The 25,833-nt window shown below is 46.9% G+C and overlaps 13 protein-coding genes across 13 annotated transcripts; 5 read left to right on the top strand and 8 right to left on the bottom strand.

Moving 5' to 3' along the window:
• Positions 1 to 2,435: 2,435 nt before the first annotated feature.
• Positions 2,436 to 3,967, top strand: N7469_005549 (glycosyltransferase; the record flags this gene model as incomplete). Its single annotated transcript, XM_056644469.1, has 3 exons — positions 2,436 to 2,968; positions 3,029 to 3,646; positions 3,703 to 3,967. The coding sequence occupies 3 exons, from the start codon at positions 2,436 to 2,438 to the stop codon at positions 3,965 to 3,967; spliced, it is 1,416 nt and encodes a 471-aa protein (XP_056501283.1).
• A 121-nt stretch (positions 3,968 to 4,088) lies between these two features.
• On the bottom strand, positions 4,089 to 4,502 carry N7469_005548 (uncharacterized protein; the record flags this gene model as incomplete). Its single annotated transcript, XM_056644468.1, has 2 exons — positions 4,089 to 4,334; positions 4,455 to 4,502. 2 exons carry the CDS (start codon positions 4,500 to 4,502, stop codon positions 4,089 to 4,091), a joined length of 294 nt encoding a protein of 97 aa, XP_056501282.1.
• Positions 4,503 to 4,823: 321 nt separating this feature from the next.
• On the bottom strand, positions 4,824 to 6,514 carry N7469_005547 (sugar porter family MFS transporter; the record flags this gene model as incomplete). Its single annotated transcript, XM_056644467.1, has 2 exons — positions 4,824 to 6,203; positions 6,269 to 6,514. The coding sequence occupies 2 exons, from the start codon at positions 6,512 to 6,514 to the stop codon at positions 4,824 to 4,826; spliced, it is 1,626 nt and encodes a 541-aa protein (XP_056501281.1).
• Positions 6,515 to 7,530: 1,016 nt separating this feature from the next.
• Positions 7,531 to 9,979, bottom strand: N7469_005546 (uncharacterized protein; the record flags this gene model as incomplete). Its single annotated transcript, XM_056644466.1, has 2 exons — positions 7,531 to 9,361; positions 9,426 to 9,979. 2 exons carry the CDS (start codon positions 9,977 to 9,979, stop codon positions 7,531 to 7,533), a joined length of 2,385 nt encoding a protein of 794 aa, XP_056501280.1.
• A 407-nt stretch (positions 9,980 to 10,386) lies between these two features.
• Positions 10,387 to 11,162, top strand: N7469_005545 (RraA family protein; the record flags this gene model as incomplete). The annotated part of the gene is made up of 2 exons (XM_056644465.1): positions 10,387 to 10,440; positions 10,653 to 11,162. The coding sequence occupies 2 exons, from the start codon at positions 10,387 to 10,389 to the stop codon at positions 11,160 to 11,162; spliced, it is 564 nt and encodes a 187-aa protein (XP_056501279.1).
• A 137-nt stretch (positions 11,163 to 11,299) lies between these two features.
• On the bottom strand, positions 11,300 to 14,059 carry N7469_005544 (uncharacterized protein; the record flags this gene model as incomplete). Its single annotated transcript, XM_056644464.1, has 6 exons — positions 11,300 to 11,484; positions 11,560 to 12,518; positions 12,581 to 13,167; positions 13,247 to 13,739; positions 13,826 to 13,923; positions 13,979 to 14,059. The coding sequence occupies 6 exons, from the start codon at positions 14,057 to 14,059 to the stop codon at positions 11,300 to 11,302; spliced, it is 2,403 nt and encodes an 800-aa protein (XP_056501278.1).
• Positions 14,060 to 14,536: 477 nt separating this feature from the next.
• Positions 14,537 to 15,554, bottom strand: N7469_005543 (mitochondrial carrier; the record flags this gene model as incomplete). Its single annotated transcript, XM_056644463.1, has 3 exons — positions 14,537 to 14,626; positions 14,684 to 15,406; positions 15,474 to 15,554. The coding sequence occupies 3 exons, from the start codon at positions 15,552 to 15,554 to the stop codon at positions 14,537 to 14,539; spliced, it is 894 nt and encodes a 297-aa protein (XP_056501277.1).
• Positions 15,555 to 16,201: 647 nt separating this feature from the next.
• N7469_005542 (uncharacterized protein) lies at positions 16,202 to 17,277 on the top strand (the record flags this gene model as incomplete). The annotated part of the gene is made up of 3 exons (XM_056644462.1): positions 16,202 to 16,259; positions 16,340 to 17,039; positions 17,109 to 17,277. The coding sequence occupies 3 exons, from the start codon at positions 16,202 to 16,204 to the stop codon at positions 17,275 to 17,277; spliced, it is 927 nt and encodes a 308-aa protein (XP_056501276.1).
• A 300-nt stretch (positions 17,278 to 17,577) lies between these two features.
• On the bottom strand, positions 17,578 to 18,522 carry N7469_005541 (uncharacterized protein; the record flags this gene model as incomplete). The annotated part of the gene is made up of 1 exon (XM_056644461.1): positions 17,578 to 18,522. The coding sequence occupies one exon, from the start codon at positions 18,520 to 18,522 to the stop codon at positions 17,578 to 17,580; it is 945 nt and encodes a 314-aa protein (XP_056501275.1).
• Positions 18,523 to 19,232: 710 nt separating this feature from the next.
• tif1 (putative eukaryotic translation initiation factor 4) lies at positions 19,233 to 20,879 on the bottom strand (the record flags this gene model as incomplete). The annotated part of the gene is made up of 4 exons (XM_056644460.1): positions 20,702 to 20,879; positions 20,464 to 20,538; positions 20,324 to 20,392; positions 19,233 to 20,245 (listed from the first exon to the last, which is right to left on the bottom strand). Exons 1-4 carry the CDS (start codon positions 20,736 to 20,738, stop codon positions 19,233 to 19,235), a joined length of 1,194 nt encoding a protein of 397 aa, XP_056501274.1. The 5' UTR covers positions 20,739 to 20,879.
• A 410-nt stretch (positions 20,880 to 21,289) lies between these two features.
• N7469_005539 (putative F-box and JmjC domain protein) lies at positions 21,290 to 23,024 on the top strand (the record flags this gene model as incomplete). Its single annotated transcript, XM_056644459.1, has 2 exons — positions 21,290 to 21,585; positions 21,836 to 23,024. 2 exons carry the CDS (start codon positions 21,290 to 21,292, stop codon positions 23,022 to 23,024), a joined length of 1,485 nt encoding a protein of 494 aa, XP_056501273.1.
• Positions 23,025 to 23,298: 274 nt separating this feature from the next.
• N7469_005538 (low-affinity Cu transporter) lies at positions 23,299 to 24,205 on the bottom strand (the record flags this gene model as incomplete). Its single annotated transcript, XM_056644458.1, has 4 exons — positions 23,299 to 23,416; positions 23,473 to 23,650; positions 23,861 to 24,062; positions 24,125 to 24,205. 4 exons carry the CDS (start codon positions 24,203 to 24,205, stop codon positions 23,299 to 23,301), a joined length of 579 nt encoding a protein of 192 aa, XP_056501272.1.
• A 319-nt stretch (positions 24,206 to 24,524) lies between these two features.
• On the top strand, positions 24,525 to 25,439 carry N7469_005537 (chromatin modification-related protein EAF6/MEAF6; the record flags this gene model as incomplete). The annotated part of the gene is made up of 3 exons (XM_056644457.1): positions 24,525 to 24,722; positions 24,889 to 25,113; positions 25,185 to 25,439. 3 exons carry the CDS (start codon positions 24,525 to 24,527, stop codon positions 25,437 to 25,439), a joined length of 678 nt encoding a protein of 225 aa, XP_056501271.1.
• Between the last annotated feature and the right edge of the window lie 394 nt (positions 25,440 to 25,833).

The following is a 25,833-nucleotide window of genomic DNA, read 5'->3' as shown; positions in this document are numbered from 1 at the left end:
GATCAAATTTTGTAACTTATATGTGATTGATTATCAATCAACTGAGGCAACCTTTCTATGTACAGAGTACATAGATGTATTACATGTCTACACAAACTTAAAAAGCAGTTTGGTTTACAATTTTTTAGTTTTCAAGTCCAAAGGACTGCATTATTCTAGATGAAAGTTAAAACACTTTGCTACTGTGTACATAGAACATTCCCCACACATTCAGCTGGAGATCTTGATGTAAGGGTAATGTAAATACATCAGATCTTCCAACACCGTGATCATACACTGGTAGTTCAGACGCAGGCAAGGGGCACACGAAAATGATCTGTCGCCATAAGCATTGGCTAGAGAGATCTATTAAATTTATCTACCTAGAAGACGCCGCGGGTGATCATTGCAGGATTGCTTTTTCCAAATTCGATAGTATTGAAAGATGCTCTGTTTCTTTTGATTTCCATGGTCCCAATGCCCTATTAAGAAGATTGCATCCCTTATCATAAATTTCCATCCCTCATACCATGGAAGAATTCTCCGAGAAAATGTGGAAAAGCAGGAGCTACTTGGATCGAAACTATTCTACCCTTCAACCCCCGGCAACAAATGACCTTCGTTATGAGCTTCAGGGAGAAGTTGATCCCCTCTCGGGGACATATACAGAGTTTCCGTATTTGGAAGACGAGATCGAAGATGCTGATCCGAAACACGTCTTTTTACTTGTGTTTTTCGTTGCATGTTTTATCGTTGCAACATCAGTCGTGATAGCTTTTGTGGTGGTCGCGCGACCACAGAGGTATTTCGAATAAGGCAAGCCTTCAAAGGCCACTACTTCATGGAAGCAGCGTACTGATTTATCATATCAGCAGAGTCGAAAATGAATCGTTCGAATACATGACTCGTCCCTCATCAGCACTGTCCGCTGATCCCCAGACGTCGCAAATTACCACACCTTCCATGAAACTCTGTTACTATGAGGTTGCGCGGCTGTCCTGTCGCAGAAAATGCGGTACTATTGGCCACTTTGGCAAAAGTGATTGCGAACGGCTTATTATTTCTCGGCTGCGACATTGAAGTGTGGCCTAGATTATGTCACTCATTCTAGAAACTCCCTTGTCTTGGCCTGAGCAATGTGCTGGTCACTCTTGATAAGAAATAATTCAAACCGGGGGAAATGTATATACGCGGGGACTCGGATTGGTTTCCAAACAGCCTTAATCCTTAACAAGAAAGAAGCTAGAAGGATGTGGAGCACGCCGCGAACCTTTCTAGATCGTGCCGGGCCTTTGTACATAGATAATATGATCGTGGATCCCACTCAATACTCCACGTCAAGCACGAAGCTTGTTTCGGCAGGGTATGTATGACGCTCTGGAATTCAACCCTATTCGCCAAACCTGCAATATTTACCGGGTGTGGGTTAAATTCCACCGATGATAGATCCTCAAACTTTGGATTTTGGTTGTTACCTTTGGTCTCTATCATATTCGTAGAGATGATACCTACCAAGCATGGCTCTGCAGCAAGAAGTGGTTGAAGTCACCTGGATGTATATACTCAGAGGTAACTAAATCATTCAGTCCGAGTTCTGGTCCTGTCGAAATCACTATACTACTAGTATACTAGTATAGTTGACGGGTAGTACCCGTCAATTGCTGTTGTGCATAGTCGTAACCACTATTCATTGATTTCTCGGATCATTCTCGGTATATTACTTCTTAAAAACCACCATGACGTCGAAGAACGTTGAGACAACCCTATAATTTATGCGATCATCTTGCTTGAAAAAGAGACCTCTGTTGCCCAGTGTCCTCGGACTTCGCCTTTACCTGTCAACGAGTTTAATCTGAGTCTTGAATTCCGTGTCGATCGACCCACATCCATGCTGAACACGGTTCATCTTGCCACGAAATAGAGTTTCCGTGCTTTGGTTCTCGGGGCTTATTCCTCACAAATCCAACCCGAGCCCTACTTTCAATCATTCAACCATTGTTTCGTGTCGCCTCAAATTTGAGCCATTCACCAAAATGTTTCAATCCTACTCTAGCTTGTTTTATGACAAAGCCTTACATTTGAACTGGAACCTCGGTTCTTAATGATGCTGCAAAAAAGTACTGGAGGTGAAGAAAAAAGAGTTCTGCCGAGATGAAAGTTTAAGTAGAAGGGATCAGCACCGCGAATCAGCGCCATCTGTGACCCATATGGCGGACTTCAGAGTAGAAACATGGCCCAAGTGGAGAATATCAAGGGGGTCGTCATGGCTTGCGGTCCATTATAATCGCAACAAAAAGGAAAGGATGTTCGCGTAACCCTTCACATCGAACGAATGTGAACCCTGCTAACCCAGTGGGGCGATCAATATCTCGTATCCCATAATTTGCTTAAATACTGATTTTCCCTACGAAACTATCTGCACCCCTTTTGTTTCTCTTCTCGAAGCGGTGTTTATAATGACTTCTTCGACGCGGAACATCTTGTTCCTCACCAACAGCGAATTGGGACAATGTAATGTGGCTCTGGCAGTAGCGGAAGAGTTCTTGCGCAAAGGTGACTTCCAGGTTCATTTCGCATCTTTCGCACCCGTCGCAGATGAAGTGAAGAACTTGAACAAACGCGCCGGTTGTGACAATGTCGCCCAATTCCATGAAATACCTTCGCCATGTATGACCGATCTGGCTATTCGCAGCCATGTCGGTCTCCTTTTCCATAAGCCCGGCGTTAAGGGTGCGACACTGGGATTCAACAAGGTTGGCCGAGCCATGGAGAGTTGGAGACCGTCGGAGTATAAACAAGCGTATGAGGCTTGTCTCGATATTTTGAACAAATTGAATCCGGCAATGGTTGTTGTGGATCCAATTCTACATGTTGGTATTGATGCGTGCCATACCGCAAAGGCTCGATTCACGGTACTCTGGCCTGTTCCCCTCAAGGATGTGGTGGTAGTCATTCAACCTAAGCTTGCGGCTCTTTGGAAGTACCCAGTGTAAGTTAGCCATAATCATCCAGCGGATGAAGTATGTTCAGTTGCTGATATCCCGCCTAGAACTGGTTCCGGATTCCCCTTTCCCGTGCCTTGGAAGCTCGTCCTTCATAACGTGTATTTGATCTTTCGGATAATCATGACCCTGGCATTCGGAAAACCAGTACCAGATGAGGTGAAAAATGGAAAGAAAGTGGAAGGACGGAACCCTTTCCCTTTACCAAATGCGTACGAAAAGGATGCTTTGCAGCTCACTCCCGCTTTTCCTGAACTCGATTTCCCCTTTCAGGTACCAGACAATGTCATTAGCTGTGGCCCCATTCTCCGCAAGTGCCCGGAACTCTCTGAAACGGACCCCGAGCTAGATTCGTGGCTTCAAAAACCCACGATCCTCATCAGTCTCGGATCTCATGTTAAACCGACTGAACAAATCGCCGTTGATATGGCAAAGGGAATTGCAGCAGTGCTGGCCAAGCAACCAGATATTCGAGTCCTCTGGAAATTGCGATATGATTGGGAGAGCTCGGTGGAATTCCAAAAGGTCCTTGGCTCGCTTATTACCGCTGGCGCGGTAAAGGTGGTCGATTGGATTAAGGCCGATATCATGTCAGTCTTAGGAAGCGGGAGGATAATCTCATATGTGCACCACGGAGGAGCTAATTCATACTTTGAAGCGTGCAAGTAAGTTGAACATCAAATCCCTCAAGACCCGAGCTTTTTCTAATGCACATATTCAGGGTTGGAGTTCCACAAGTTGTTCTGCCTCAATGGCTTGACACTTATGACTGCGCGACACGAGTAGAATATTTGGGCATCGGAGTCAATGGAAGCAGAAAGTCTGCTCCTGGTATCGAGGCAAACGAGTTTTCTAAAGCCCTGCTTCATGCTCTTAACGATGAAGGCATTCGCTCGAAGGCGGCTGCCGTAAAGCAGATATGTGACAAGACGGAAGGACGTGTCGTGGCTCACGATAAGATCGTGGAGTTTGCTTCTACAAAGTAGTTACGAATTATAATGTATTGATAGATATACCCAATTTCATTCAATCGTGTCATCGTTATACACATTTTCCCAAGTCGCCATGAAAGAGTAGGGACATTATGGTTCGCGAGTTGGATATTCGTCACGACAGTTGCCTGAGGACTTCATAGACTTGCGCACGCGCCTGTTGAAGGGCATCATCAACTTCGCCATTGGCATGCCGCGATTTGACTTCGGAGTGAAGTTCAACCAGTTCCTTCGCTCGCTGAAGGTCCGTGTTCTCGGTGGATCCAATCGCGTCCGTAGAGACCAGGTCGGTTTTCGAGGGGGAAGATTTATTTAGAGTAGTCTGGTGTGCATTCACTAAGGTCAAAGCTGCATTGTGATCCTACCAAAAGTTAGCGCGAGCCGATTTAATTATAGTAGGCCGAGCGATCGCGCAAGGACATGAACCTCCAAGCTCCAATGTGGGGGAGACGGGGGCTATCGCCATTTGAGAGGCACTTACACACACGCGCAAAGATGTAAGATCAGATAGTATCTCTGCGACTTTCATTGTGGCATGAGAATGTAAGCAGCAGAAAGCAGCAAGACTGGCTAAGTTGGAGATGAAGCAAAGGTACGATTGCAGAGAGCCCTTGAGGGGAGGAACGGAAGTCTTGGCAAGTGAGCGCCAAGCATTGAGAAGCTTGACGCGTCGAGAGATCTTTTATCGAAACACTCTCTTATAGTTCTTCTCTTTGTTTTGCATACACTACGGATTCTACACATCTGATCAACTATATTAGTAACTACACCGGTGAAATGACTACGCCTTTATCATGATGGAGACCCAGAATCTGATTCATTGCTTTCCCTGACACTACTGATAACTAGATCATGAGCTTGATTTCTCTTTGATCGAGATATCCTCCTGGTGTTCGCAAGTTGTTGCTTTTTCTAGATCTAAAACATGCTCAGCAGTCTGTTGCTCAGCATCTGGAACCTTGGAGAATCCGATCTTATACCAGGGCAACGAAAATAGCTGTCCAGCACTCTCCATGCTTCGCCCTTTGCATTCAGGGAAGGCAAGGAAAACCCAAACAGTGGCACACCCTGTGAAAGCAGCAAAAAGGGCAAATGGGCCCCATGCATGCATGTCTTCGGTCATGTTCGGAAATCCACGCGTAATGCCAAAGTTCAGCAGGTTCTGATAGATGAAAGCAATCGTGACGACCGTCCCACGCGTGGACGTCGGGCAGATCTCTGAGGCTGTAAGGGAAAAGACAGGTGCCCATCCAAATGCATATCCAATTGCAAATATGCAAATTGCAACGATAGCAATCCACGCCGCAGGTGATGGGCTACCTGAACCCGAGAGATCTGCGACGCCAAGATAAGCGGCGAGGTAGATGAGACAACCGGTATTCATTGCTGAGCCAATCAAAAGAAGTGGGCGTCGTCCGAAGCGATCGGTGAGATAGAATGCATAGAAAAGCATACTGAAAACCTTTATCATTCCATAGATGGCTGAAAACAGAAGGACCTGAGCAGAGTCCAGACCGATTGATTTCAAAATAGTCGGCGCATAATAGGTAATTGAGTTTCCACCACTCATGATGAAGAAGGTTTGAACAAGAATAACAAAGAAAAGCATCTTGCGGGTAGGAGGGTCAGTGATACATGTGCCTAGAAGCGATTTGATAGATTGCCAGGCAGATTGTGTCTCGGCATTTGCATCAACGCGGCCCCTGATTTCGTCAAATTCGCGACTAAAATAAGGATGATCCTCGTCGAGAGATCTGATTTTGAGAAGACTTTGCTTGGAAGCTTCAATTCGTCCTCTCATCATCAGGTAACGAGGGCTTTCTGGGAAGAATGGAAACCCGATGAAGAGAATAACCGACGGAATTAGTTGGAGAACTAGGGTAGCTCGCCACTGCCAGCTATCCTCAGGGGATATACGCTCATATGAAGCATAATTGATCCAATAACTCCCGGCAACACCACCCATAATATTGATGTTGTAGAACGTGGTCATCATGCCACGCATCTCAGTAGGCGCAATTTCTGAGATATAGATAGGTCCAACAGTCATGCCAAATCCTGAGCCGATACCGGACATGACTCGTCCAACAAGAAGCTCAGTGAGAGAGCCAAAGTTGGCTGCCATTAGAATGGCTCCGATCGTATAGAAAATGGCAGCACAAATAATAACGGATTTTCGACCCCGTCGCTCGCCTAAGGGGCCCGATAACAAAACCCCAAGGATTTGTCCCTATAAATGAACATTCTTCAGAACAAACAACCTAGAGAATATGCCTTTTAGTCACAAGTACATACCAGAAGCATTGATGAAACAACCCAGCCCGAATAATCAGATACTGTGGTCGAGGAAAGATCGGTCCATCCAAAGTCTCGTTTGAAAGGTAACAGGCTCATAGTACCCGATATATTCGCCGTGTTAAAGCCATGGAGACCTCCACAATAAGAAGCCCAGATCACTGCCAACCAGGCATAGGCTCTGCGAGCTGGAGCGGGGACCTGCTTAATGGCCGCGTTGGACCAGCCTCCACCTGCAGCACCCATTTTCCAATACGTGATGAATGGAAAAAACAATACAGAAAGAATGATCTTGAGAATTAGGAAGCTGAAGTAGCTTGCACTTTGACAACATAAGAGTCTTGTAGAAAAGAGACTGAATCAGGCTGACTTATATGATTCCTTGAGCCTCCCGGTGAACAGGCCATTCATGCGAATACCAGTAATACCTCATTATGGAGACGAGCTCCATATCGAAGGATTCCCGTGGGGTATGTAATGACTAGGAGCAGCCCGAACATCTCTAAGCTAAATCATTTTGGTGTTTTGGGTTATAAGATTGACGAATGCCGGGCACGGCATTGGCTGAGAGAGACGTGGGGAAATAAATCTGGGGTAAGGAGTATCCCGCGAGCAGCGGAGTGATCCGTGTGTTTGGCAAATGAATGGGCCAGAGGCTAGGAATGAACCGAAGGAAGTATGGGTCAACTACCATGGGAATTGACTGTCTAAGTTGAGCCACTTTCTTGAGCAGCAAAAGACAGACCAAGGCGTACTTTGAATAATGACCAGATGGTATTACTTTTTGAAAAAGCTCTTTGCTTGAATTATCTTCCTTCGGCTATTCAGCCATTCCATTCCACCTCGACCGGATTCAGATTTTTGCCACCTCATTATCTTTATTTTTGTTTATCTTATTACTAGCCCTGGAATCTTTCAATCTAGAGGAAAATTATTAAAAGTCCTATTTGTGATGAGAATCAAGCAAGATTCGAGTAGTAGCACAGATTCCTCTTGCTCTTCCACCAGGTTTTCACTGCAAATTAGGGCAAAATATGGGGTTAGGGCTACCGAGCCTGCGAAACTAGACCAAAGCGTCCCAAATATAATTGTGTAATTCTATTCTTCTTTCTCAGGACCTTTCAATCTCGAAACAGCGAGAAAAGGAATACTAATAAAACACCATACTCCAATTCCACCCAACTGCGCTAGTCAGAGTGAGACTAGACACATTATTAGTATTTATCATACAACAAAAATCCGAAGGACTAGCAAGCATAGCATCACCTGCCAACCGTCTTCGACTTGATAAAGTTCAAAGCACTACCGGCCCGTAACCAAGCAAGCTGTCCCTGATGGAAACTATGATTGAGATCGGCTTCCCAGACCGAACCATCTATCCCTTGAACCCTCATAGTGACAGATTTTCCAGGCTGAAGTTCACCCTCTTCCACACCGATCAAGGAAATACGATCTCCGTCACAGATGCGGTCATAATCTGCAGGATCATCGAATGTAAGAGGTAGCATGCCTTGCTTCTTCAAATTTGTCTCATGAATACGTGCAAAAGAACGTGCAATGATTGCTGTCCCACCCAGGTATCGCGGCTCAAGCGCTGCGTGTTCACGAGAGCTACCCTCGCCATAGTTAGTGTCTCCGATAATGCACCAACGTACGCCATTTTTCTGCAAGTCTCGTGCGACTTCTGGCACAACGTCAACCTTGCCCGTGAGAGGGTTTCCGGTATGTCCGAGTAATTGAGGATCATTTGGAAGAGATGCATTTGATGCGGTGGTCAGCATATTGTTGCTGATGTTCTCGAGATGTCCTCGATATTTGTACCAGGGTCCGGCCGGGGATATATGGTCAGTGGTGCATTTTCCCGAGACCTTGATGAGGATCTCCATGCCACTAGCATTGCCGCGCTGCCAGGGTTTGAATGGGTTCAAGAGCTGCAGACGATCCGACTTGGGGTCGACCGAAACAGTAAGAGAAGAGCCGTCAGAAGGTGGCTCTTGAAATGTGTTGATACCAGTTTGAAAATTTCGCGGTAACTCTTGGTCGATTGGAGGATCTAACAAAAATGAAGCCTCGGTTCCGACAATTTTATCCGTGCTAGGGTTGAAATCGAGGCGACCGGAGTAAGCAAAGGCTGTGACTATTTCAGGCGAAGAGACAAAGGAATGCGTTGCAGGGTTGCTATCATGACGACCGATGAAGTTGCGATTAAAGCTCGAAATGACAGAATTCTTTTCATGTCCCTTGACATCCACATCTTTCCGGTCCCAAGATCCAACGCAAGGCCCGCATGAACTGCTTAACACGACAGCACCTGCATCTCTCAGCTCATCCAGAATCCCGTCAGCCTCTGCTGTTGCTCGGATCTGCTCGCTTCCCGGCGTCAAAAGGAACGGAACCTTGAATTTCGTCGTTCCAGTCGCATGGGCTTGTCGTACAAGCTGTCTGCATTTATCAAGATCCTCGTATGAGCTGTTCGTGCAACTGCCGACCATTGCATGGCTCAACTCAACTGGCCAGTCCTTATCACTGATAGTAGACTTGAGTTGGGAAATTGGATGAGCCAGATCAGGCGTGAAAGGCCCATTTATATGGGGCTCCAAGGAGGAGAGGTCGATATTGATAATCTGGTCATAGTACTTATGAGATCCTTCATCGGCTGTCAACAGAATATCACGGACTTGATTGGCTGACTGAGCAACATAGTCGCGTTTGGTAGCCTTTAAATAACGGTCCATAGCGGGGGAGTGAGGGAAAATGCAAGAAGTTGATCCAATCTCAGCTGACATGTTACAAATAGTTGCCATGCCCGTAGCACCCAGGGTTTGAGTACCTTGGCCAAAGAATTCAATCACTGAGCCCTTTCCTCCTGAGACAGTGAGGATACCAGCTAGCTTGCAGATGATATCCTTTGTTGATGCCCAGCCCTGAAGCTGGCCAGTCAGGTTAACACCAATGACCTTCGGTGCGACCAGTTCCCACGGCATTCCGGACATCGCATCGACTGCGTCAGCGCCACCAACTCCGATGCCCAGCATCCCTAATCCTCCTGCGTTTGGAGTATGCGAATCGGTTCCGATGATCAATCCTCCAGGTCTAAAGGTGAAATCGTTAGCGATAGCTATCTTGTGTAAACTGGGGAAGATAAGCATTTACTTACATCGCATAATTCTCGAAAATGACAGTATGAATGATGCCAGACCCCGGTTTCCAAAAACCAATTCCATATTTTCTCGAGGCACTGCTGAGAAAATCGTACACCTCCGCATGCTCTGAAGTTGCACGCTCTAAGTCCTCCTTTGCGCCCTTCTCAGAAATCACGAGGTGGTCGCTGTGCACTGTAGTGGGAGTCCTCACGCGTGGAAGACCGGCACTGATAAATTGGAGCAGAGCCATGGTGGCGGTGGCATCGTGACATGCTATACGATCAGGTTGTAACTGAAGAATAGTCTTCCCGCGCTCTATCTTCTCAAGCTTCCATCCACTTTGTTCATCCACGATCAAGTGGCTATAAAGTAGTTTCTCGGTCAATGTCAAGGGCCGCTTTGATTGTCGCTTCAATGCATCCAAGACTGCGATTTGCCTGTTGTAGTCAACACCCAAAATCTTGGATGGATATGCACTTGCAGTTGCGAGGTGTCTTTTCTGTAAGTTTGAGAGCTTTTGTGACCGCTGCGAAGTATGCGCAAGATGCCGAAATGCTTGCGACATCATGTTGAACTTGGGTCGAACACGATGGTTGAACACTCAACTCTAACAACGCGGGGGAGAATCTACAATAAAAGTATCGGCCCGATCCCAAGTAACCAATACCGGACATCGTAATTCGTAACAATCCTAATCCATCGGTTTTACTTTTTGGTCGCCGAGATCGCCAGTTTGAGAAGCCCTAACTGCCATACTGGAGCGTTCCGGGTGGGTCTGGAGTGTTCCCAGCGAATGAATTTGGCGGTTGATGCTGGACCCCATAGAGGCGTACCCGGCGCAATGACAGGAATCTCCGTGGATTCAGAATGTTGCAGAGTATTTGAATGTTTAGTCATACCTTTGATTAGGCAAGGTTGGCATCTCTTTCCACCTTCACTCCAAGGTGGCAACCACTGCTATCTCCAAAACTCAGAATGGCGGCGAAATCAAAGGCAATCCAGGCATTGGGCAAATTCACATCATGCGATGTAAGTTATTCCAGTTCATTTTCCACTTGCATTCGAATATACCTGTTATATGTTCGAGAAAAAAAGGGATCGTAACTTATTCATGGTTGATCAGATTGGAGATGCTCTCGTGAAGCTAGGAATTAAACATGGTGGATATCTATCAGGTCTATCGATGTATAGCCCTCACCGAATGAGTGGACCAACCAAAATATTCGGGCCTGCCTACACAGTTCGCATGGTACACGCAGCAGAAAAAGCCTCGCCAAGCCCCCCCAAAGCATTTCGCAGATGCCATTCCCAAGGATAGTGTCGTCTTTGTTTCCCAGCCAAAGGGTTTAATCAGCGCATGCTGGGGAGGTTTAATGAGCACTCGTGCAAAGAAGCTGGGAGCTGCTGGTGTTGTCATTGATGGACGATTCAGGGATATTGAGGAGCACCGGGCATTAGATATGGGACTTTTTGCGCGTGGGATAAGCATTTTGGGTTCGAATACTTTCACACGTTCATCCGAGCTCAACGTCCCCGTGGAATATGTCAATGTTGAAGTGAATGAGAAGGTGACAATCAATCCGGGTGATTATATCCTTGGAGACTGTGATGGTGTTGTTGCCATCCCGCCTAGCACCGTGGAAGAATGCTTGCGTCTCTGCCAAGAACGATATGATATCGATGATAAGACGAGGAAGTGCTTAGAGAACGGTGATGAGATGGGGCCAACGATCAAGAATTTGAGGAAGTAGATTCTTTAAGTAGATGGTTATGTAATATTACAGATATGATGTCCTGCATTGAAGAAGCCATACGCTCCGTCCCAAGTAGAAAAAGAGTACAAACTTGGCATCGTTTGAAAATAACAACGATTGGTTTCATTAGTACTTCATATGTCGTTCGCTTGGTCAAAAAGACCAGTCGAATTTGAGAATGGGTCCCATCCCCAATCTTCGTGCAAGTAATCAGCCATGAAATTCTCCATGGCGGCTTCAATTGTCGGAGGATCAAATTCCTGTAGAGTGTTCATTGACATGACCAGGTCTATTTGATCAAGTGATGGAGGGGCGCCATCTAACGGTGAAGTCAGTGGATTATCTTAGACATGGAAAAAAGCTCAGAGGCTCTATAAGAGAACTATATACTTACCTAGGTCAAATGACTGATCTTGCTGAGGCAGATGAAATTGGTCAGACTGAGCTTCTCCTGCGCCATCCATATTTGCCGGGTGATGTTCAGCGCCAGAGAAATTCCTGTTCGACGACGGTACTTGCGAACTTCTAGCTCGATTGTTATGAGAAAATCTTTGCTTCTGTTGAGGGGTAGACAAATCTTGGACCTGCATTTGCACATCACTGAAGTATTTGATGATCAAGTCAATCATCACCTCAAAGCTCTCTTTGCCGTTCCGGACCGAGGGCCACCACTGGCTCCCGATACTGAGGTGGTTGGAACAGGTACGTAAATCACGAAGGAGCTTTGCAAAGGGTACTGTTTGCTGCAGGTCCCGCGATGCCCAGGCACAATACACGATAGTTGCCCCTGATGAGAAGATACCATGTATATTGCGCCAGTTATAGTAGAGCATATCTCTACTGCTAACAGCGTCATATATCTGCAACCTTCTGCTGCAACTCTGATAACAAAGCCTCAAAGCTTCCTGGCTTGGGGATGGAAACATCTGCGAAGGTTGAAAAAGAAGACAAATGGCTGAATGGTAAATTTGCTCGTGTCTCATTTTTTGAATCTGGAAGCTTGCGATTTGTTCTTCGTCCAGATCTCCGGCAGGATTGATTTGATCAACATCAGCAAGCCAATTATCGAGATCAAATTTGATCTTCTCCTGGATCTCCGTGAGGTTCGTAGGCCATACAAAACTATGGTTTCGGGTTGGTAGATGATACAAAAGCAGTTTGATCTCAGATATGTGTTGTTCTAGTCGAAACCTCAAGATTGACAACGTGAGGAGATGCGTTTCTGGGAGCTTGATCAACAAGTCGTTCTCGGCCAGAGTCATCATGGCTGTCACGTCGGATTCGTCTGGAAGGCGAATGTCAAATGCTTCATCACGTATTCCAAGAGGTCGCCCTTGAATTGTGGCAATTGATCTGTTGAGTTTTAGTATTAGTAAATTGATGTTCTTGGATTTTCTTGGGGTAGGGCTTTGCACCGATCCATTGAATAAACTGTGTAAAATAAGAATCTTTGCAGAACTTTTGTAGGACCAGGTATATCTGAATCACCTGGTTCTCGCTGAAGACCAAGATCTATACAGTGAGACATGGCAATATAGGATAATGTCCAGACATTCATTCCGGCGGGTTCAATAAGACTCTGGACAGTTAGTAGTAGTACAGCTTGCAGCGACGGAATGGAAATGCTAGAAAAGGTTTCCGACGCCGCAGACATGGCCATGCGCTGAAAGCGTGACGGGGAATGGTCGAATATTTTCTGTCTGGTAAGTATGGTGGCCGATAAGGAAAACACCGTAAAGCAGTGAAATACGGCGGTAAAAATCGATATTGGCGTATAGTGACGACCGGCAATAAACTCCATTTTCCCGTTATAGCCAAATGGATCAATAGAGCTGATCCAACCATTCTGATCAACAGACTCATCATAGCCTGTTTCGGCACATACATATAATGCGCGGTAAGCATTGATGATTGACGCAGGATGAAGGAATGGATAGTCGATATGGATGTTTTGAAAGTAAATCTCGAGCAAGAGACATGCTTCTTCGGGGGATGGAAGTTCCTTCAGAAAGAAGTCAGTAAAATGATGTCCACATGGGCACGTCTAAGCATTCACGAAAGAGAGCATTAATGAAAAGTACCTTTCTGAGTTTGCTGTACAGAGACTTGTATATCTCGTCGGATATTCGTTGTGGTGTCAGTCTGCGCTTCTGGATTGCCGCAGGGTCAGATAGTTGCTCATTGTCCAGACTCATCAATTTTGCGAATAGTAGCCCCGAGGACGACCCCAGGTAATGCTTCTGGCGTGAATCAGACTGTAGTGAGAGCATGCCGAGGTCAATTGCCACAGACCGCGCTTTAGCAGAAAGTGGCGAATCGGCATCTGACTCCATTGCCGAATGTGAGCGTTTATTTACCACTCCTTCATTAGAGGATGGTGGTATATGAGGCTCTGAAGTTTCCACTTGAGTAGTGTTTGCTGTGTGAGTGGTCATAATGCCATCCTGAGATGTATTGAGTGCTTCCATAAAGTCTGTGTTGACCTTGGGGCCCCGAGACAGATCAAAGTCCGGGCACAGAGTGGCTAGGTTCTCCTCGAGCCATTTTATGCGAGCACAACATTTTACAGCGAAGCTTGTGTGAGTTAGTAATGTTGCTATGCTCCCTGAGGCAGGGCTGTATCTGCGGAACGATCTATCTCAACCGGAATTGACACTTACTCGCGCGGGATAGACAGGTCGTTATTGCCGGTATGAACATCAATACAAGAGACCTTTGCCCTAGCACAGTTACCACAAGCAGGTATTCCCCCATCGCACTGCCATACTTATTAGTATCTCCTTTCATGGAGGATTTTGGCTGAAGAGATTCACCTTCGCTCGTTTCTGGCGACATCGGCGACATGCCGAGCGAACCTTTCGAGGTGGTGGGGCACCGCCCTCTTCGGTAGGCATCTTGGCTAGTTTCCTCGAAACCGATATTTCAGATACCAATATCAAGTACCATTTGGCTTAAACACTGATTAGTTTTCCGGGATGCATGATAGTGCTGGGATGTAGAGATGGGGAGATGAGAAAGAAAGGTTTTGGTTGTGGGGAACGTCTTGGCTCGCCTCGCGGGATTCTGGGGTACATCATGCCCCAGTAACCACGGGCTCAGCCCTGTTAACTTTGATTGACGGAAATTGAATCTATCAGGAGCTTGGCATCATGTCAGGATCCGATCGGAAATGCAGTAGTTCTGTTGACATTTCTGGGAGAGGAAAATATTAGGGCTATCAAATTGAGCCTCCGTGAGATCTCGATTCTCGGGATTTAGTGAAGGTTACAATCTAGTGGTATACATCGTAATATAACTGGAGCAAAATGAAACTATCTTTTCCTTCGTCTCGGGTCTTGCATATCCCGTATATCTCGTATATCATCTCCAATCTATAATCTCGCCTCATCCTCGCTTTTAGATAGTGTCTTGGTCCATTGGAGAACAGCTTCATAGATCGAGAAGCTCAACGCACCCGAAACCTGCAGTTAGAAATTTAGCAGGGTGTAAGGACATCAAGAAAAATGTGAGACACGTACACTCAGTCTAATCAATCGTGGCGTAGTCCCTCGCCATAAACTGGTGATACCCTCTTGGGTGATCATTGAACGGAAGCAATCCAGCGAACCTCGATACCGCTCACTTCCATCGACAGCCTGTAGTTTCGTCTTGATCGAGTCAAATGGCATAGTTGCATACACAGTGATAATTCCAGCCATAGTACCGGCAGCCACCGTGTAAACAGATTTAGGTAAAGACATCGCCTGCATTCGATCCAGGAAGACATTATAGCTAGTGAATCTTACCATCGCATTCGCAGACTGCTTCATTGTAACCGGAATGACGCCCCGATAAATCCCAGCCAAGCCATCTTTTTTGATTATGGATGCAATTCCGTGGCGAGTTGATTTGTACAATCTAGGACCTGCACGATCATCGATCATCTTGGTCTTGATGGTTTCGCCAGGCGTGACCACGACGACTGCTTCTGCTACACCGGCTAGCAAGCCAGAACTCATATTCCCCAAGGATGCCACTTTCCCGTTCGAATCGGTCGGCATCAATTGTTTGGCAGCATCAAATGTGAAAAAGCGGATGGCCGACTTTGAGGCATTTGAAGCACAGAAGATTCCGCTTCCCGTATAAATAGTGCGAAGCCCATGCTGTGGAATGGTAGATGTGAGGAGTTGTTTGAGAGACTGTCTTTTGACTCCACTGGGTTGATATAGCTGTTGGCGTGTTTTTAGGTATTCCGTGGGATACTATATGCCACAAAGACTTAGTAACTTGACTTCGGTCTATTCCATCAACCATGATTGATCTTCATACCGTTATCAGACTTTCGAACCCACCGGCAGCACCTCCGGCCAGTATAGATTGCCAAGGCGATTTTTGGGTTTGGCTTGACATGATTGAGCTGAATGCATGAGTGACAGAGAAGTCAGAGCATCTTATTTTTTACCCTTTGTCACTGGCCCCAGGCTCATCATCGGCCGCTATCAAATCAGCATGATCAGCCAGGACCGGTCCGACATCGCGGATTTGCCATCCTGACATTTGCAATCCGGAGGCTCGCCGCCTTTTCACCTCAAATCATGTTGATGGAAGAATCCTAAGGATGAGGTGCCAAGTGTGGCTTCCATGTTTGCTGGCGATTCCTACTTTCCGGAGTGCTCCAGCTCCACTTTACCTACCCGGAACGCTCCAGAGATCATCGCGATGTCTCCATCGGCCACTATGACTATATTCTTCTTCGGTACTACCCCGAAATTCGGGACTTGACCATGATTAATCAAATTGCCATGGAATTTATGGGCTACTCCGAGCTAACATACCCCGGGTCTTCTCGAAATGGGGTATTGGCCAAGACTTGATCCAAAACCGGGATATCAAGTTTAGTCCCCTGACCATCGGTTCAAATATACTATTATTTCATAACACCCACTAGCCTAGTCTCATTCATCAATCCGAATGTGACTGTCACCAAACTCGGCTTCGAAAACCGCATCTACCAATATCGTCAGCTCAACGACAATAATATCGAGATTTCAACGAATATGACCTCACAGCTTTTCCCAGAAGGTGGATGGGATGTCCATCACCACGTCTTCGAACGTAAGACTTCAATCAACGGTGTCTCCTTGACACGAAACACCCCCGTACATGAGCTTCAAGAAATGCTAACATGAAAATAGCCGAAAGATTCCCCTACGACCCTAACCGACACCTCACCCCGCCACCAGCAACAATCAAAAACTACAACGAATTCAAATTAAAGACCGGAATAACACACTCGGTTCTCACCCACGGCCTCTCATATGGGGCAGATAGTACATGTCTCCATACTTTCACCACTGAATTGGGACCCTCAAAAACAAAAAGTATTGCCGTAATCGACCCGGAAACAATCACACCGGCCGAGCTATTCGACATGCATGCCAATGGTGTCCGCGGGATAAGAGTCAACATGTACCGATTCAACGCAATGCACGACGTCGAACTCCAAAAGCTAGCACTAACAGCTCACTCCCGTGCATTGGATGGTCGTTGTACGGGATGGAGTATGGCGTTTACGCACACGCATCCTGAGTTCTGGGGGGAGTTGAAACCTGTTATTGAGAAGGAAGTTGTGTCACGAGGTATTCGACTGGTGACGGATCATTTTGCTCTATTGAAAGGGGTGAGCATGTTATCGGAAGATAGCCAGAAAAGAAGTATCACCGAACAACCTGGGTGTAAAGATATTATGGATTTAGTTCGGGCGGGCCATCTTTTTGTTAAGATTAGTGCGCCTTACAGGGTTAGTACCCAAGCACCGCATTTTGAGGACCTGAAGCCTCTTGTTCGAGCACTGTTCGAGGCAAATCCTCAGCAGCTTTTATGGGGTAGTGACTGGTATGTGGAAGTCCTTCAATATCTTGTTGGATTGAGTGGGAGCAGATTGATCTAATTTTCATTTTCTAGGCCGCATACACCGTTGATGAAGGTCAGAACGAGAGAAGAGGCTTTGACGGAGACTCCATATCTGAAAGTTGATGATTTGGCTTGGTTGAAGAGTTTGAGATCCTGGTTGTCTGATAATGAATGGAGATCTTTGATGGTGCAGAATCCACAAAGGCTGTACGACTGGTAGGATAGGTGATATTGACTGATTTCGAGGTAAAGAGCCATGTTGTGCGGAGTGTTCGGTGTGTCCAATATGTTGTTGAGCAATGTGAAGGTTTTGGGGGTGAAAGCCAGTTCTACAGATAGCTTCAAAGTGCTACATCTAAGTACTGGAGCAGATAGAGCTAAATGGCTTTTCAATTCGTTTTGGCCCTGTAATGATATGTAGTAGCTATAATCGATCACGAAACCCATATTTCAGCTCTCCCTGAGAGATCCACACTGTACGATTGCACGAGTCCACCCGAACATATAAAGAACATGATTCTTAATCATCACACTCACTAAGAGTTAAATCTTCATCCGTAATAGGAGGCAAATAACTAAACCGATAACTTCTCTCTCCATCAGGGAACAACACAGACCCATCTTCGAACTTGTGCTCCATCGCGTATTCCTGCTTCGCCATATACTCCTCTTCCATTATCAGAATCTGCGCAAAATGGAAAACAAAATCCCAAGTCCAATGTTCTTTGCGTAGCCAGTGAGTAAATCGGCGACGGTATAGATTGCTGTCTAGTCCTGCTAAGAAAGCTTCGATAATGGTGTGGTCGTTATTCACCCCTCTCGCGCGCATGCTCTGACGACGGAATTCGTGTGCTGCATCAAAATATTCTCCGATTGAGCGGCCGTTCTGATTCATCATTGTATTTAGCTTTGACGAGAATTGTTCTTTGAATAAGATCTTCGGTTCTGCAGATTTGTTGGGGTTATTGCCTTCCGGCTCGTTGGTCGTGTGAGAATCGGACCTGGAATGCGAGATCTGAAGGAGAGCCTGGGTCAAGGGAGATGATCCACATGTCTTTTCATTGATTTCACCAGATTCTTGATTAGGCTCGAGTCCAGGTGGTGGTCCTTTCATGATAGCTCTCTCAAGGCCAAGGGTGTGATGAAGACCACGAAGCTTGGCGATTGAAGCAAGTAGAATCTCATTTCGATTCACTATATTTTTAGCATTAGAGTAAATAGGAGTGACGGTATCCTGAAGCTGACTGCGTAGGAGCAGAAGTCGCTGTTGGCCCTGAGGAGTTTGATCATTGAGAGACGTAGCCACTGAGGCGACGATAACGGTGAGGTCTTTCAAGCAGCTTGAGAGTTGCTCTACAAGCGACTCCGTCTCTACAACTCGAGCTTTCGCTTCAATTAGATGCTGCGTCAATGATCGCTGCTCACGCTGTAGTTCGAAGTTCCAGAGGAGTGCCGTGGGTGTCATTGCAACGCCGGACCGAGTCATATTACCAACTGGGTATAGCCGTCAGAAGTAAATAACTGTCAACGATGATAGGAGAATCGAAGTCCAGAGCGTGCTAAGAAGCTGTGGGAAGGGAAAGACACTGAGTGCGTGGTTGAAGAGTGCTAGATGGAGTGGGTGAGGTAAGGCAGTACTCCCACTGGTAACTTCTTATACTATGTGTCGAACCATCGCGGTAAACGTCAAGAGCCCGTGTGAAGTGGATGATATCAAGGAATAAATTGGTTAAAACACCAGTTAGTGTTTGAAGATTCGCAGCTACACATCTAGTGGCAGACTTATAAATAAATAGGAAAGATATAGATCATTCAGAGTTACTCTCTAAGACAAACACCGTAAGGAACAAGTCACATTTTGGCCCGATCTATTGATTAAGTATCATAACAGGCATCCTTAACCAACCAGAGCGAGCTAGATACAGAGGTAACGGAGAGAAAATGCAGTAAAAGGAAAACCGTGACAGCAAAAACGCAGAAACATGTCACATCTCCGTGGGTGCAGGGACATAGGAAACCATTACAGTGACCCGATGTCAGTAGAGGATGGCCTCTGGCCAGCCCATCAGGCCAGCTGCGAGCGGAAATGCGTTAAGAAACACAGAAAGCCACTTTTGACGCAGGTTCTGCGATCGTAATCCGCATCAAGACATAAAAGGGGGTAAGTTAGGATGTTTAGATGAGATCAGCAACGTTCATGGGCATCTCCTCGACCTGGGTGCTGTAGAACTGCTCGATCTCACGGAGCATACGGACATCGTCGGCGGTGACGAAGTTGATAGCAACACCCTTACGGCCGAAACGACCACCACGACCGATACGGTGAATGTAGTTCTCACGGTTGGCGGGGAGATCGTAGTTGATGACCAGGGAAACCTGCTGGACATCAATACCACGGGCCAGAAGATCAGTGGCGATCAGGACACGGGAGGAACCAGAGCGGAACTCCTTCATGATAACATCACGCTGGCCCTGTTCCATGTCTCCGTGCATAGCAGAGACAGTGAAGTCACGAGCAGTAAGCTTGTCGGTGAGCCAGTCGACCTTTCGGCGGGTGTTGCAGAAGATAACGGCCTGGGTGATGGTAACGGTCTCGTAGAGATCGGAGAGGGTGTCAAGCTTCCACTCCTCCTTCTCGACGGCGATATAGAACTGCTTGATACCCTCAAGGGTAAGCTCCTGCTTCTTGACCAGGATACGGACGGGGTCACGCATGAACTTGGTGGTGACCTCAAGGACATCCTGGGGCATGGTAGCGGAGAGCAGGGTGACCTGGGTGGACTGGGGAAGGAGCTGGAAGATGTCGTAGATTTGCTCGGTGAAACCACGGGACAGCATCTCATCAGCCTCGTCGAGGATGAAAAGCTTCATGTGGTCGGTGCGCAGGACACGGCGCTGGATCATATCCTGGACACGGCCGGGGGTACCGACAACGACGTGGGGGCCGTCACGGAGGGCGTTCATGTCCTCACGGACGTTGGTACCACCGATACAGGCGTGGCAGTCGAGGGTCATGAAGTCACCAATGGCAACAACGACCTTCTGGATCTGCTGAGCCAACTCACGGGTGGGAGCAAGGATCAGAGCCTGGCAAGCCTTCAGGTTGGGGTCAATCTTCTGCAGGGCGGAGATGGAGAAAGTGGCAGTCTTTCCGGTACCGGACTGAGCCTGGGCGATGACATCGTTGCCTGAAATGGGATGATTAGGCTGAGTTCTGAAAATCGTTGAAAACGAGAAGCGCGGGAGGAAAGAAAAAGTAAACTTACCCTTGATGATGGGCATGATGGCACGCTGCTGGATAGCGGAGGGACGCTCGAAACCGTAGGCGTAGACACCTGGGGTCGACAGTTAGGAATTTTCTGCATACCCCGCAATGAGCGAGAAGGGGCGCGGGAATAGCACATACCGCGAAGCAGCTCGGGCTTCAGGTCCATGGAGTCGAAGGAGTCGGTGATCTCATCGTAGTTAGACTCGATCTGACCTATACAGGTGCGATTCACAGTTAGCGTTGGTCCTTATCTCAATTTTCTGCGATCCCCTTTGACGTTGCCACTATGAATCGTCGAGCGTGAAGGACAACGCGACAAAACACAAAAAAGCGATCGAGCAGAAAGAAAGCGGATAGAAAAAAAAATTTAACATACCCTCGGGGAGGTCCTCAAGACCCTTGTCGTTCGACATGTTGGCGGTTGAAGGTAGGTGATCACAGACGACTCGTCGCTGTGACCTGGTGGGGTGAGATTTTAAGCGAACGTACCCTGAAGGGTGAAGGTTCGCTGCGTGAAAAGGACTAGTATCAAGGCTCTTCGATCACGAAGAGCGCACAAGATACTAGGTGGGTGTAGAAAGAGTGGTTAAGTAGGATGTGTATCAAGACACAGGGGGGTTGAAAGAGAAAAGAAAAAATCCTCTGCCGGCGCCGCCATTTGCTGCGACGCTTTTTTTTTTTCGCAGGTGGGCGGGTAGCTGACCGCCTGCCGTTTATAGAGAGTATGTCCAAGCGAGGAAGGAACGTGGCTGCAACCCCCCCAATTGTTCCTTCCCTCGTGGTGAATCTGGTGCATTGTTCACCTTTTGAGGAAGTTGCAACTTTCTTTCATTTGTCTTTTTTCTTTCTTCTTTTCTCTTTCGTGGTTGATTTCTGGACTGTCGCTGTCGTGACCGGTTGGGTTACGCTCGGACCGGCAGAAAAAAAAAATTCTTGAAGCCCTAAACCAAGAGTGGCGGGAACAATGCCTGACATCACAACGCTACCGGATTATCCACCTACCCAAGATGGGGATATTGAAGAACAAGGTGATGAGGCTATTCCGTGTCATCCATTAGGCGTCAAACCTAGTGGCAATGCTCTACTAGCGACATGGAGTTTACGCGATGCTATTGGATCATTTCAACGACTGCCCGATGAATTAATCTTAATTCTACTGGAAAGTTTGGATGGTCATAGTCTATTGCGGCTTGGGCGCACTTGCAAAGCCTTTTATGCATTTACTCGGGCAGAGGAACTTTGGAAGGCACTTTTTATCGCGTAAGTTCCAAATTATTTTCATTCATGTACTTTTTTTTTGGCTTACTAGTACATTTCAATGATTATTATCGATGATTCACGATCATGAATGTACTGGAATGTACACATATACTAGTTAGCATAGCATACATACTCTCGTGGGGGCGGAGCGGATCCTCCGTGGATGCGGCTCAAAACAGCCACCGCTTCAGTTTTAATCTTATTTTACACTGTACACTGTCAGTTACTGAATTACTGAACGACTTTGCAGATCACATCCGGAAAATTTCACATGGCGAGGAACATGGAGATCGACCTATCTCAACTTGCCGGCGTCAAAGGTGCCCATGATCGATTGTTCTCACCTTTATTCAGATGCACTTTATCAACCTTTCAGCTGTGTCCATATCTCACTGGAACCCTATGTTACCAAGATACCTGCGCGTAATCAGATCCCACGTCTAACTGATCTTTCACCGGAAGAATTTCATGAGAAATGGGCGGATACCCCATTCGTTTTGACCGAGCCTGTGAAGTCTTGGCCCGTCTATAAGGACTGGACTGTCGGCACTTTACTGGGCCGTTATGGCCAGAGCACATTCCGTGCTGAGGCTGTCGACTGGCCCTTACGAACATACGGTGACTATATGGCCGACAACTCCGATGAGAGCCCCCTATATCTCTTTGACCGTGCATTTGTCTCCAAAATGGGGTTGGCTGTCGGCGCGCCTGACTCAACTCCGAATGCCTCATACTGGCCACCAGCCTGCTTTGCTGAGGATCTTTTCTCGGTGGTGGGAAGCGATCGGCCTGATCACCAATGGCTTATTGTTGGCCCTGAAAGATCGGGTAGCAAATTCCATAAAGATCCAAATGCCACAAGCGCATGGAATGCTGTCCTTCGTGGTCCAAAATACTGGATCATGTTCCCATCCGGTGAGAAACGGCCTCCACCACCTGGAGTGTACGTTTCAGATGATCAAAGCGAGGTGACTTCGCCTCTCAGCATCGCCGAGTGGCTGCTGAACTTTCATGCCGAGGCTCGACGAACTGCGGGGTGCATGGAAGGCATCTGCGGCGAGGGTGAAATTTTGCATGTCCCCTCGGGATGGTGGCATTTGGTCCTCAACTTGGAACCATCGATCGCCATCACTCAAAATTTCATCCCCCGAGCTCATTTAGGAGCTGCATTGGATTTCCTATCGAACAAGGCGGACCAGGTCTCGGGCTTTCGAAAGAACGTCATCAACCCATACGAAAGATTCATAAGTGGTATGCGGGAGTCTCACCCCGAACTCCTCGATCAAGCCCTCGAAGAGCTCCAACGCAAGAATGAGGGTAAGAAGCGCAAATGGGAAGACATTGTCCATGGAAAGGTAGAAAGTGAGCCCGAAGGCCAAAGTGCCGAAGGAGGTTTTAGCTTTGGATTTGGAGATGACAGCGATGTCGAAGTGCCGTAAATAAGATACCACATAGAACAAATGGCAATTAGAAATGAGCCCTACCCTTTTGCATACTGGTATCAGGGTTTTGTTTGAATAAATACGTCTACAATCTTGATGCATCTAGCGCAATGGAGCGAAACGATCTAAGAGAAGCGATCGCTTGGATTATCGTCGAATATAAAGAATAGAATCATATTGAAAGGCTCATGAAAGGAATAGATTGATGGGTTCAAGCGATGCATACCCGCATGAACAGCGATTGAAGAATTCGTAAAGTAAATTGGGATTGTTAGTGGCAAGCAACAGTCTTAGATGCTGAGGTGCCATCTGCAAAAGTAAGATATCCAACGAATGCGCCGACAGCAACAGCCAACATAACCGAGCCGTTATATGTCATAAAGAGAAGCCTAGTCATGTCTTAGACGCAGTTCTTTAAGCGAGGCACTCTAATCTTGACACTTACATGATGAAAAAACTGTAAAATACCTGAATGGCATATAGCGCAGCCAGGGTGAGCTTCCCTCGCCGGGTAATAGTAGCTCTATTGTCCCGTCCTACAAGTAGTGGTGAGCGTTCGCCAGTAACGGACTGATAAGCATCGGCGGGGAGATCAGCGGTAACGGGTTGGGGGATCCCATTGTCTGCAAGGCAAAGATAGATGAGAGCTTGAACCAGGACTTCGGAAACAGAGAGGCAAATGTATAAACACCATCGCTATCCCACCATCATCTCCCGTCCAAGCTGTCTGACATCACCCGCGCGCCATCTCATCCCCTCATTCCCTCACCTAACAACCGATAATGTCCGCCCAAGAAGTGCGGGGAAGAGTTAGGAAAGGAACAAGAACATACCTGAGGTACTAGTGGTTGCGACAAAGGCATTTAATCGCTGGTTATGGGCAGCTTCATATTTCCGAGTGATGTGTCGTACGCCCTCGTAGCCTGCCGTGAGGAGCACGATAAGGATGAGCGAGAAGAAGAGGGAGAGGGGACCTGTGATGCGCCACTGGCGGAAGATGATGCAGAGATTCTTGGATGACCAGGTAAATATCATCTAAAGAGAAGTTCCAGTAAGCAAATGCTAGAATTGAGTAATTACCAGATCGAAGGACTTGCGTTCATGCTGCACTGATCTCCCATGTCCATATCGCCGTGGCCATGGTCCATGTCGTGCATGGCGTGCATGGAGTGGTCCATCTTGAAGAGAAGATATTCGAAATAATGTCAAAATATTGAATATTCGGACAATGAAGTCGAGAATAGCAAATTATCAGGAGAGAATCAGCAGAAGAAATGGCCAAAGAGTAAACATCCTCAAATCCTCCGATGAGGTGACACGTTGCAAACAGAACAAACATCGATAAGCATCTCCGAGCTTCTCGTCGCTTTGACTTTGCGATGGAATACCGCGTTGCATTCGATTTGCGACAAACTTCATTTATCCGCACTACACAACACACGCCCCATTCTCTTTGAATCCAGCCTACCTAGCTATTCCGATTCAATCCCACTCATCATGGCCGAGACAGCCACTGCTCCGGCAGCAACACCCACAACCAACGCGCCCGCTGCACCGGCCAACGGTGCAACAGCAGGGGCCTCAAATGCACCAGCCGACCAGAACGCTAATAGTCGCGGATTACCATATTATGAGAAATTACGCCGGGACTTAAGAGACACGATTGCGAAGAAGCGGTTGATGGATAAGAGCATGGTGAGTGACAAAGCCTGTCTCGCGCTGGCTTCAAAGGCAACCAATCGCGAATTGATCGAAGCGCATCGCATTAGCACTGTCATCGCGAACAGAGATTTCTTTCGCAGCGAGTGATTACAGCAAAGCGTCAATAATACGGATCATCCGCTAATGGAATGACTCCTAGGCCCAACTCGAAGATCAAATCTTCCGTTTCGAACAATCATATCTCGAAGAAACAACAGCAGGAAACATCATCAAAGGATTCGACAATTACATCAAAGGCTCTGCAAGTGGCTCTAGTCTCGGTGCATCAGGTTTAAGTCTCGGATCTGGCGCCGCAGGACGACGAAAAGCACAAGTCACGGAATCAGACCGTGTATTTTCACGGAGTTCCGCCAGTTACATGGTAGTATGTTCAGAGCCACCGTTGATACCAGAAGGAATCATTTCAGGGGACGACTCAAACTTACTATGAAATAGGACTCACCGGGCCCTTCGTCCGTACAAACGACACCCTCCCACGCCGCAACTCCAACTTCCACCCCCGGCCCGAACGGCCCTTCGAAAAATGGTGACTCTACCTCTGCCAGTGTGAAGAATGTTGGTGGTTCATCGAAGAATAAGAAGAAAGCTTCTGGTGGATCGAAAAATACCAAGGGCAAGAATCAGACGGACGATTTATCTGACGAGGATAAGCCGGCGAAGAGGTTGAAGGTTAGCTATGGGCGGGATTAGATGTTAAAATCTGATTCTCGCGATGAGCGGAAGGACTGATTTGCATGTGTTATTGATCTATGGATGGAGTTTGATGGCTAAGGATTTTGGAGTATAAAACTAAAGCTTTGGTGTTGGGTTTGCGGATACCATTTATCTTGTATATTACTGGGCGTACTACGTAGGATAGCATTAGAATCCTATTTGATTTATCTACTTTGGGGCTTGGATAGGCGTGTCAGTTTGAACTACGTGGGTCGTCAGTTCATTTCATTTGAGAGGTTCTGAGTTAACATACTAGTTACTGCCATCAACACTACAGTGGTGAATTGTGCTATTTAAAAATGGTGGTATGAATAAAAGAAACCAAGCCTGTCATTTGAATGTTCGTATAAAAGATCGGCTAAGATAAAAC

The sequence above is a fragment of the Penicillium citrinum genome, assembly GCF_028827155.1.
Source record: "Penicillium citrinum strain IBT 23319 chromosome Unknown utg000004l:1.0-2404223.0:1.0-2405248.0, whole genome shotgun sequence".
In the NCBI taxonomy this organism is placed as follows: Eukaryota; Fungi; Ascomycota; class Eurotiomycetes; order Eurotiales; family Aspergillaceae; genus Penicillium; species Penicillium citrinum.
This window is presented reverse-complemented; position numbering and strand designations above follow the sequence as displayed.